The sequence below is a fragment of the Somniosus microcephalus genome, chromosome 5, assembly GCF_052327205.1.
Source record: "Somniosus microcephalus isolate GS21.2 chromosome 5, FLI_Smic_1.0, whole genome shotgun sequence".
NCBI classification, from domain to species: Eukaryota; Metazoa; Chordata; class Chondrichthyes; order Squaliformes; family Somniosidae; genus Somniosus; species Somniosus microcephalus.
In genome coordinates this window covers 285,589,280-285,599,874 of record NC_140991.1, presented here as the reverse complement: position 1 = coordinate 285,599,874, position 10,595 = coordinate 285,589,280, and the positions used below count along the sequence as shown (strand labels likewise).

The 10,595-nt window shown below is 44.7% G+C and overlaps 1 protein-coding gene across 1 annotated transcript; it reads right to left on the bottom strand.

Annotated features, from left to right (window-relative positions):
• Positions 1-940: 940 nt before the first annotated feature.
• LOC147117793 (bile salt-activated lipase-like) lies at positions 941-2,368 on the bottom strand. The gene has a single exon (XM_085989396.1). The coding sequence runs from the start codon at positions 2,366-2,368 to the stop codon at positions 941-943; it is 1,428 nt and encodes a 475-aa protein (XP_085845522.1).
• Between the last annotated feature and the right edge of the window lie 8,227 nt (positions 2,369-10,595).

Genomic DNA, 10,595 nt, shown 5'->3' with positions numbered 1-10,595 from the left:
TTTGCAGTTGTGTATAGTTTCAGCCCTACTGACAGCATGACTCAAGAGATTTGTGGTGAGCTGTCGGCAAGGGGGCAGATTATGGATAAATGAATCTGTGCTAAAGTAAATGGTGACCCATGGCGCAGGAACTCTGTTTCTTAAGGCAACTTTCAACTGCTGCAATAAATGTTGAACTTAGTTATACATTTAGTCATGAATTGAAAAGAACCTCATCTCCAATTTCTCAACAACTTTAAAATTGTAGAAAAACATTCCAAGGTGCTTCAAAGAAGCATAATTAGACAAAAATGGATATTGAGCCAAAGAAGGAGATATTAGAAGAGGTGACTAAAACCCTGGTCAAAGAGGTTCATTATAAGGAGAAGAGCGAGGTGGAGAAATGGGGTGTTTAGGGAGGGAATTCCAGAGCATAGGGATTAGATTATTGAAGGCATTACTGCCAATTAGGGAGGGAAAGGGTGGCGAGACACACAAGGGTTCAGATTTGGAGGAACATCGAGCTCTCAGAGGTTTGTAGGGCTCAAGGAGGTTACAGAACCCCGCAATCTGGCCTGAACAAAATTACCAAAATTTCCTGATGCAAATATTCAATGTCAACAAATGATGGATTATTACAACTAAAGGCTGTCACATGCACCAGAGACGGGCGGATACCATGTGAATCCATACAGGTCAACTATTCCTATTGTTGTACCTTAATTTAGAGTAAATAAAACTATTCCGTAAGGAAACAACTTCAAAAGATTTGCTTTAAGCGCTTTTAAAATGGCTCAGATCCAGAAATACTCAAAAGTAAGTGAGCTCACAAAGCATTCTCAAACAGGACCTGATGGAGAGACATCAGATATGGAAAGTGAAACAGTAAAAGTAACACTTTAAACTAGACGTTGCCTTCCTTTCCACTTTATCTCGTACATTCAAAAAATGCTTTCTCTACTTACCCGGTTTTAGCAAAGTTTGTCCAATAGGACATTATCTGTTGACTCAGGGCAAGCTCTTCCTCTCCTACAAGTGGTCCTCCCATTATTGGAACTCCAAAGACAAACAAAAGTTCATCTCCATGCCCTGCTCCTACCCATTCAGGGGACACAGATGCGTTAGGGTGTCTGGTAAAGTAATAAATGTAAACACCCTTCTTCACTTTAGCTATGAAGTCACTTGTCATTACCAGTGGTGCTATGAAACCTGCATCGCCAACTATATCTAGTGCTTGTCTCTGAAGATGGAATACGCTGTTGCTAAGGTCTTTCCAATCCCTGTATTCCCACAATATGGCGTCGGACACCATTGCCACTTTATCTGCCGTTATTTGGAGAAAAGATGACGTGAAGTTAACAAGGTCAGCTTGGGATTTGATCTTCTTTATTTGTGGCCAAGTCAAACTTCCCTCGTGACTGTTAACCCCTGCCACATAGGAGAATCGGTTGACCAAGCTTTTGTTTCTGGAAAGTTCTTGCGGTGGTTTGGGAAGAAATGAACCGTCCACCGTCGGAGCAAATTTAAAATTAAAGTCGTGCAACTTAATGGCACCTTTAACGAGTTCCACTGGTTTTTTTGCCCGCAGACAACGGATCAGACCCAAACTATCTTTAACTGGACAAGATAGTATAGAGGCAAGTTTTTTAGCCCAGATTGAAGGATCATCCAACCTCGTTGCCCAGGGTGCAACAGCAACCCCACTCTGTAAAATTGCTCGTTTAAAGAGCCCTGTGTTGAGAGGCGACAGACATTGTAATCCAACACTAGCACCTCCTGCAGACTGTCCAAATATCACAATAGCCTCTGGATTGCCTCCAAAGTTCTTGATGTTAGCCTTTACCCATGATATTGCAAAGCGCTGGTCAAGAAGCCCACTATTGCCAACTGCCACACTGTCTCCTGTAGAAAGGAACCCAAACACTCCTAATCTGTAGTTAATTGTCACCACAATAACTTGGCCAAAGTCAGCTAGCACATGAGCCTTGTAATTCCCAGAGCCAATGACAAAGGCCCCTCCATGAAGCCACACCATCACTGGTAGCAACCTGCTTGAAACAATCTCTTTATAGGGCACATAGATATTTAACTTGAGGCAGTCCTCCTTGCCAGACATTTGATCAAAGACTAGAAATTCTTGAGGGCACATTGGTCCAAATTTGGTTGCTTTCAGGGTATTCTTCCATCCAGGATGTGGCTGGGGAGGCTGGAATCGAAGGAGACCCACTGGAGGTGCAGCATAGGAGATCCCAAGATAGCATTCCACACTTCTGTTGTCCCATTGTTCTAATGTCCCTTGAACCAAGCCCAGGTCTGTCTGTCTAATGGGGTCAGCAGATGCTATCAACACGTAAAGGCCGCAAAGAAGAATGAAAACTTCACAACTCATGATGGCAAAATCAGCAGTCTAAGCCTGTCAAAGTACCTTGCTGTCAGTTAAATAGTCCTACTGAATACTATCTTCCCTTATCAGTAAAAACTTTAATCTTTGTAACATGCTCTAGCTCATGTGACATTGTGAAGTGCTGGTTAAAACAAATATTTTAGAGATTAGATATGCTTGTGGCTTTAATCAATTTACAGATGAATTGCAAAACACAACATTTATAATTTATATTTCACAAATATGATGGTTTGGTTTCTCATAATAGTTCAGAGGCTGGTATAAAACATATAGCAGAGAATGAAGAACAACTATTATAGGGAAAGTTAATGATGGAATCCATTACAAAGTCTAGTTAAGAAGTGTGCATACTGTTGTTTTAAATGCAGATAATCTATCATCAACAGAAGTAACAACATTTTAATTCAATTGAGAGTTCCAAACTCTAAGGATAGAGTAATTTTAATGTGTTATTTTACATTTGAACCCTCTCACTGTGACAAAGAAAAAAAAGAAAGACTTGCATTTATATAGTGCCCTTCACGGCCTCAGGACGTCCCAAAGTGCTTTACAGCCAATGAAGTACTTTTGAAGTGTAGTCACTGTTGTAATGTAGGAAACGCGGCAGCTAATTTGAGCACAGAGCAAGATCCCACAAACAGCAATGTGATAATGAGCAGCTCATCTGTTTTAGTGATATTGGTTGAGGGATAAATATTGGCCAGTGTAGTGTATGTAACTGTTCTACCTTTAAGAGAACTATTGTATGTAACCGTCCACCTTTAAGAGAACTATTTTAGGTGTGGCACTACTTTATCCTGGCTGCTGTATACTGTAATACCGACGGTGACCACACCGGTATATAAGTGCTGTGGCAGAATTTATTGGGCAGATTCGCCCTGACCTTCGAATAGTAAAGTCCTGTTTAAGTTACTCTTGTAGTCTGTGTATTACTTCGCTATACAACCCACAGACTTTACAGTGGCGACGAGGATGGGATTGGACACTGGATCAACCCTATCAGTCATAAATCGAAGGGATTACAACCGGCTATTCTCACATATACCCTTGAGAGATACCAAGTTCGTATTGCAGACATACACGGGGCATAAAGTATACCCCATGGGAAAGATAAGAGTCAAGGTGAGAGACAGGGACAAAGAACACCCCGGAATGGACTTATACGTACTACCTGAGGGAGGACCACCACTTCTAGGACGGGAGTGGATCAAGAAAATAGACATGGAATGGCACGACCTCAAAGCAATAACGAGTGAGGACTCGGGGCAGACAACCAGCTCAGACTCTGAAACGGATGACGATAAGACCAGCCCAAGCATGAAAGACAAGTCTAAAATGAACTTGCTGACTAAGGTTGGTAGAACGAATGTGGGCATAAAGGCTTATGCTCCAGAGGAGAACAAAGCTTCAGAACAGAATTCCTCTGAACAACAACAACATAGCTTGACAGAGAATTCTGAGTCTGTTCAAGTTACAGACATATATATTACTGAGGAACATCGAGCTCGAACGCAAACTTATTTCAGATTACGACAGCAATTAGAACAATTGAATTGCCGTCTCGAGCAAGAGATGAAAGCAATGAAAAAGTTCTATGATACCGAATGGGAGAATCTGGAAAGACAACAGAAGCAGCTGGGGAAGAAAAGGGAGCAGGAGCACACAAACCGTCTGCACGAGGAGGCCAAACGAATCAAAGCTGATTCGGCTTCTGAAGGGGCGTGATCCAATCCGGTGGAACAAGATGTGCCGCAACTGAAGGCGCTGGTTAGCAGGTTGCAGGCAGAAAAAGCTGAGTTGGTCGACATGACTTCCGAGCTCCTACTGAAGTTGGGTGCAGCATCACCGGACGATTCATTTGTGGAAATTCGAATGATGGGGGCTGCGGATGATGGCGAAGTAGAAGCAGCCAAGGAGCCCCAGGACAAGGTTCTAAACAGCCCTGCAGCTAATGGAAAAGGGATGAGGACAGAAGAGTTAACAGTCAGCCAACTCCTCCAGGGCAAGGTTATAAACAGCCCTGTAGTTAATGGAAAAGGCATGATGGCAGAAGAGTTAACAGTCAGCCAACTCATTCATATGCTGAGGGATAAAACTCTAAAATGGGAAAAACTTAAATATGAGCCTCAATCTTCAAAGGGAAGGGAGCTCTCAAAAGTCATTGGAAGAGCTGAGGTGGCAACCCAGACTGAGAAGTCTGCAGCAGAACAGCCCTTGGATGCCAAAAGTACGCTGACGCACGGCAATGTAGAACAACAGAATACTGAAACAGCTACTTCAGTAGATCAATTGAATAGTCCGATCAATCAATCTCCGAATGAAGTTGAAGTATTGAAATCACAAATGAGGTCATTAGTAAAAGACTTGCAGGAAGCCCAGAAAAAGCGGGATGAATCTGAACGCATGATGAAGTCTCTTCAGGACAGATGTCGGGATTTGGAACAAAAGTCGGCTAACGTCCAGCTGGGTAAGGAGGAAATAGAAGACCCTCTCGCTGGCCTAGCTCAGGACGACACCGAATATTACCATGATCTGTTGAGTGACACTGAATATTACGAGGACCTGGTCTGCCCAGCTTGTGCCGAGAACTCCCAAAGTGCCGAAATCAGGATGAATCACTTAAAGTCTAAGGAACATAGGGAGATGGTGGCGTTACAGCTGGCAGCTGACAATGGAGCCCCGAGAGTCTCCAAGAAGCAAAAAAGGAAAAGACGAAGCAGAAGATGATAACCATCTGAATCATTATTACCTCTACCCGATCACACACATGGTCCCCCGAACGGAGCCAAATCAGTTGGAAAGTAGGAAAATTTCCCAAGGCAATCCAACTGTTTTTTGTTTGTTTTAAAAAAAAGTCAGCAATGCTGGTTCAGAAGTGATGGAAGTAAAGCTGTTAAGTCTAGGGAAGGACTATGGGGTGAGTCCCTCTAGCAAGGTGACCCGACTACACCACGGAGGCGTGGTCCGGACCGAGTCAAGAAGATCAGAGACTGAATCTGGGAACTGTTTCCCGCAGAGACTGAATCTGTGAACTGTTTCCGCAGAGACTACCTCTGTGAACTGTTGTAACATGAAGTTGGATATGTTATGATGTTATGTTAATGGGGAATAAGTATGTTGTAAGCTAAAAAGGGAGGATTGTAGTGTATGTAACTGTTCTACCTTTAAGAGAACTATTGTATGTAACCGTCCACCTTTAAGAGAGCTATTTTAGGTGTGGCACTACTTTATCCTGGCTGCTGTATACTGTAATACCGACGGTGACCACACATAAGTGCTGTGGCAGAATTTATTGGGCAGATTCGCCCTGACCTTCGAATAGTAAAGTCCTGTTAAAGTTACTCTTGTAGTCTGTGTATTACTTCGCTATACAACCCACAGACTTTACAGCCAGGACACCAACAGGAACTCCCCTGCTTTTCTACGAAATAGTGCCATGGGATCTTTGGTGCCTCCAACAGTGCAGCATACCCTCAGTACTGCACTGGAAGTGTCAGCCTAGATAATGTGCTGAAGTCTCTGGAGTGGGGCTTGAAACCATAACCTTCTGACTCAAAAGAATGAACTATGCTCCATACCTCTTGGGGTTTCGGAGTTTAAACAATGCAATATTGTGCCTAACTAAAACAAATGTAAGCCAGGCTCGAGTTAACAAGAGTTTTACAAATTTATGGCATAGTTGCCAGTTATTTGCAGCAAAAACAGCATTCAATTTTAACCCCACAAGAGCTGTTTGGAGAGCTTCAGAAGCACAGTGGGCAGTGAAAGGTGTAAAGTCTGTAGGTATTATGGCGAATTAATACACAGACTACAAGAGTAACTTTAACAGGACTTTACTATTCGAAGGTCAGGGCGAATCTGCCCAATAAATCCTGACACAGCACTTATATACCGGTGTGGTCACCGTCGGTATTACAGTATACAGCAGCCAAGATAAAGTAGTGCCACACCTAAAATAGTTCTCTTAAAGGTGGACGGTTACATACAATAGTTCTCTTAAAGGTAGAACAGTTACATACACTACAATCCTCCCTTTTTAGCTTACAACATACTTATTCCCCATTAACATAACATCATAACATATATACAACTTATGCAAAACAGTTCACAGATTCAGTCTCTCTGGAGGCTTCCTGACTCTGTCCGGATAACGCCTCGGTGGTGTAGTAGTTTTCGGCGGGGTAGTAGGTTCTTCTGGCAAGGTCGATTCGGCTTGAAGGACAGTGTCCAGGTTCATCTGATTCCAGTATTACCAGATCGGAGGTAGGTGCTCTGGGTATCTCTGCTTCAACATTAGCCGTGTAAGGTTGTGGAGTAGGTTGGTCCTTTGTGGATGACCCTATGATCTGGTCAACATGGCGCCTTATTATGCTGTCACCAATGTCCACGGTATACATCAGCGGCCCTAGCCTTTTCCCAATAGTTCCAGGCTGCCATTTCTCGGTACGGTAGTCCCGGGCCAAAACTTGTTGACCTATCTGAAAGGATCTAGTTGGCCTTTCATTCATGCCCTGAAATTGCCGGTTCTCTACGTCCCTTCTGACGTTTGGCTTAATCAAATCCAGCCGGCATCTTAGTCTTCTATTGAAGAACATCATGGCGGGAGTTTGGTTTGTGACCGCATGTGTTGCATTCCTGTACGCCAACAAGAAGTTATCTACCTTATGTTGTAGGTTGATGTCTTCATTACCCATGGCCTTTATGGCCTTCTTGAAGGTCTGGACAAACCTTTCAGCTAATCCATTGGTGGCGGGATGGTATGGGGCTGACGTGTAGTGCTTGACCCCATTCCTTTTTAAGAACTTCCTGAATTCTTCGGACACAAATTGCGGTCCATTATCAGAACAGATCTGTTCCGGCAGCCCATTCCTGGCAAATATGGTCCTTAATACTGTGATGGTTTTTTCCGTGGTGGTGGAGGACATCTTTATTACCTCCGGCCACTTGGAGTGTGCATCCACCGCGATTAGAAACATTGAGTCCATAAATGGACCAGCAAAGTCGATGTGTACCCTTTGCCAAGGAGATGAGGGCCACTCCCATGGATGCAGAGGAGCTTGTGGTGGCGCGTTTTGGACCTTCTGGCATCCTAGACAGCTCTTGGCTATTTCTTCGATGTCTCCATCAATACCTGGCCACCACACAAACGCTCTTGCTAGGTTCTTCATTTTCACTCCGCCCAGATGCCCCTCGTGAAGCTCCTTTAGCACCTTCTGCTGAAGTTTGGGTGGAATCACCACTCTAGATCCACACATCAAGGTTCCTCGGCACACTGACAGCTGTTCTTTTCTTTGCGAAAATGCGGACAGCGTTGGTTCGCCATGTGCTGGCCATCCCTCCACTGTTAAATCGTAGACTCGTGAGAGAGTCGGGTCATTTCTTGTTTCATTTTCGATCATCGAATTTGTTACTGGTAGACATTCCACTATGGATGAGTGGAACATCTCTACCGGGTCCACTGTAGCCGCCTCTTCTGCTACTGGCAACGGTAGGCGCGATAACCCATCAGCATTTCCATGCTGTTTGGACCTTTTGTATTCGATGTCATATTGGTGTGCCCCAAGTAACACGGACCACCTCTGTAGCCTTTGCGCTGTCATAGTGGAAACGGCCTTGTTAGGGTTGAATATGGACACCAACGGCTGGTGGTCTGTCAGTAATGTGAACTTCTTGCCTTGCAGGTAATGATTGAATTTCTTTACTCCCCACACAAGGCTGAGGGCCTCCCTATCTATCTGAGCATAATTTCGCTCAGCGGAGGTCAATGATCGGGACGCAAATGCGACTGGCCTTTCCGAGCCATTTGGTAACTTGTGTGAAAGTACTGCTCCAATTCCATAAGGGGAAGCATCACAAGCTAGACGAAGAGGCAACGTTGGGTTGAAATGAGCCAACACTTCCTCAGAGGTAATCAACGCCTTGCTTCTGCGAAAGGCCTTCTTACAGTCCTCGCTCCACTTCCATGGTACTTCTTTCCGCAACAGAGCATTTAGCGGATGCAGCACTGTGGATAGATTTGGCAGAAACTTGTGCTAATAATTAATCAACCCCAGAAACGATCTCAACTGTGATACATTTTCCGGAGCGGGGGCCTTCACGACAGCTTCTATCTTGTCAGGTGACTTGTGCAGCCCCTCTTGGTCAATGACATGACCGCAGTACGAGATCCGTTTCTGAAAGAACTCACATTTCTGGCGATCAACTCTAAGGCCATATTCCTTCAACCCGGTGAGCACCAGTTTCAAATTTGTGAGGTGTTCCTCCTCGTCTTCTCCCGTAATCAGGATATCGTCCAAGTAACACTGCGTGCTTGGAATACCCTGTAAGATCTGCTCCATGGCCCTCTGCCAAATTGCTGGAGCCAAAGCTACTCCAAAAGCCAGTCTATTATAACGATACAAGCCTCTGTGCGTGTTGATTGTGAGATACTGGCGCGACTCTTCCTCGACTTCCATTTGTAAGTATGCTTGTGCCAGGTCTATCTTGGTGAAGTGTTTCCCACCAGACAATGAAGCAAAGATATCCTCAATCCGCGGAAGCGGGTATTGTACCGTGTGAAGCACCGGATTAACTGTGATCTTGAAGTCTCCGCAGATGCGGACCTTTCCCGGTCCCCCTGGCTTGTTACTTGATGAAGACTTCATGACGGGAACAATGGGCGTGGCCCACTCACTCCAGTCCACCTTAGACAGTACCCCTGAACGTTCAAGCTCTTTCAGTTCTGCCTCCACAGCAGGTCGTATCGCGTAAGGTACCGATCTGGCTTTGAAAAATTTTGGGCTTGCATGTTCTGCAATCCTGATTTTTGCTTTGATTCCTCTCAGTGTTCCCAGTCCTTGCTGGAATACCTCTTTAGCTTCGTCCAATATTCTGGACAACCGTTCAGGTTTGACATCTTCCTTTCCGGAATCTACCGTCATTATGTTTAGTGAATGCCAGTCTATCTTTATTTTCCTGATCCACTCCCGTCCCAGAAGTGGTGGACCTCCCTTGGGCAGCACATACATGTCCATCCCTTGGTGATCTTTGTCCCTGTATCTCACCTTGACTTCTATCTTTCCGATGGGGTATACTTTGTGCCCCGTGTATGTCTGCAATACTATCTCCGTATCCCGTAGGGGAATATGTTTGAATAACTTTTTGTAATCTTGCTTATTCATGACCGTCAACGCCGATCCGGTGTCCACTTCCATCTTCACTTGGACTTTTGCAATCTGTAGTGTGACCCAGATAGTTTGTCGGTCAGCTTCTTTACTCACATTGTGAATCCTCAGACTACCCAGTTCCTTGCTGTTGGAGTCTGAGTCCGAATTCTGTTCATCTGGACTCTTCCCAGTCACCTTATGTACCTTTCTGTACTTCTTCTGCGGTGACTTATTATTGCTGGTCTTCTTTCCTGACCGGCATACCTTAGCTATGTGACCAAGCTTGCCACATTTTCTACATTCCTGGTTTTTAAACCAGCATTGGTTCTGGTCGTGTGCTGTCTTCCCACAACGATAACATTTCGTTGTACCCGAAGTCATTTGATCCAGTCTGAGTACCGCTGTCTTCCGCTGCATTTCCGCCGTGCCTCTCGCTGCGGCTTCGTGCGATGCTGCAATAAGGACAGCCTTATCAAGTGTAAGATCGTTCTCTTCGAGCAGTCGTTTTTGTGTTCCTTCCTTCGACATCCCGCACACGAACTTGTCTCTCAGTGCCTCTGTCAGATTTACCCCAAACTGACAGTATTTTGCTAGCCTACGCAGTTCAACCAGGTACTCCACGTTGCTTTCCTCTTTTCGTTGCGTTCTCATGTAAAATTTTGATCGTTCCGCTAACATCAGCGGTGCGGGGTTAAAATGATCCTTCAGGACAGCAACAATATTAGCGAAAGACTGATCCGCCGGTTTAGCTGGTGATAGAAGATGCTTCAATAACCTATATGTCTTCGCACCCATTGAGTTTAGTAAGGTTAGAGCTTTGTCATAATTTGCTATCTTATTGACCTTACAATATATCTCGATTCGTTCTACATACGTGGCCCGATCTTCCACATCGGAATCGAAACCGTTGGTGTTACTACGCTTAGGCATCTTCACACTCTTCCTGAGAAACAACAACGAAATATTTCTTTAACTTTTTTTTCAAAATGGCGGTTTCCCGCGCTTGTCTTCTTTCCCCGCCCACTTTCAAAATGGCGGTTTCCCGCTCCTGTCTTCTTCCCCGCCTA

Bases quoted from the DNA above. Each gene is read 5' to 3' on its own strand.
- LOC147117793 (XM_085989396.1), bottom strand. From the start codon at position 2,368: ATGAGTTGTGAAGTTTTCATTCTTCTTTGCGGCCTTTACGTGTTGATA.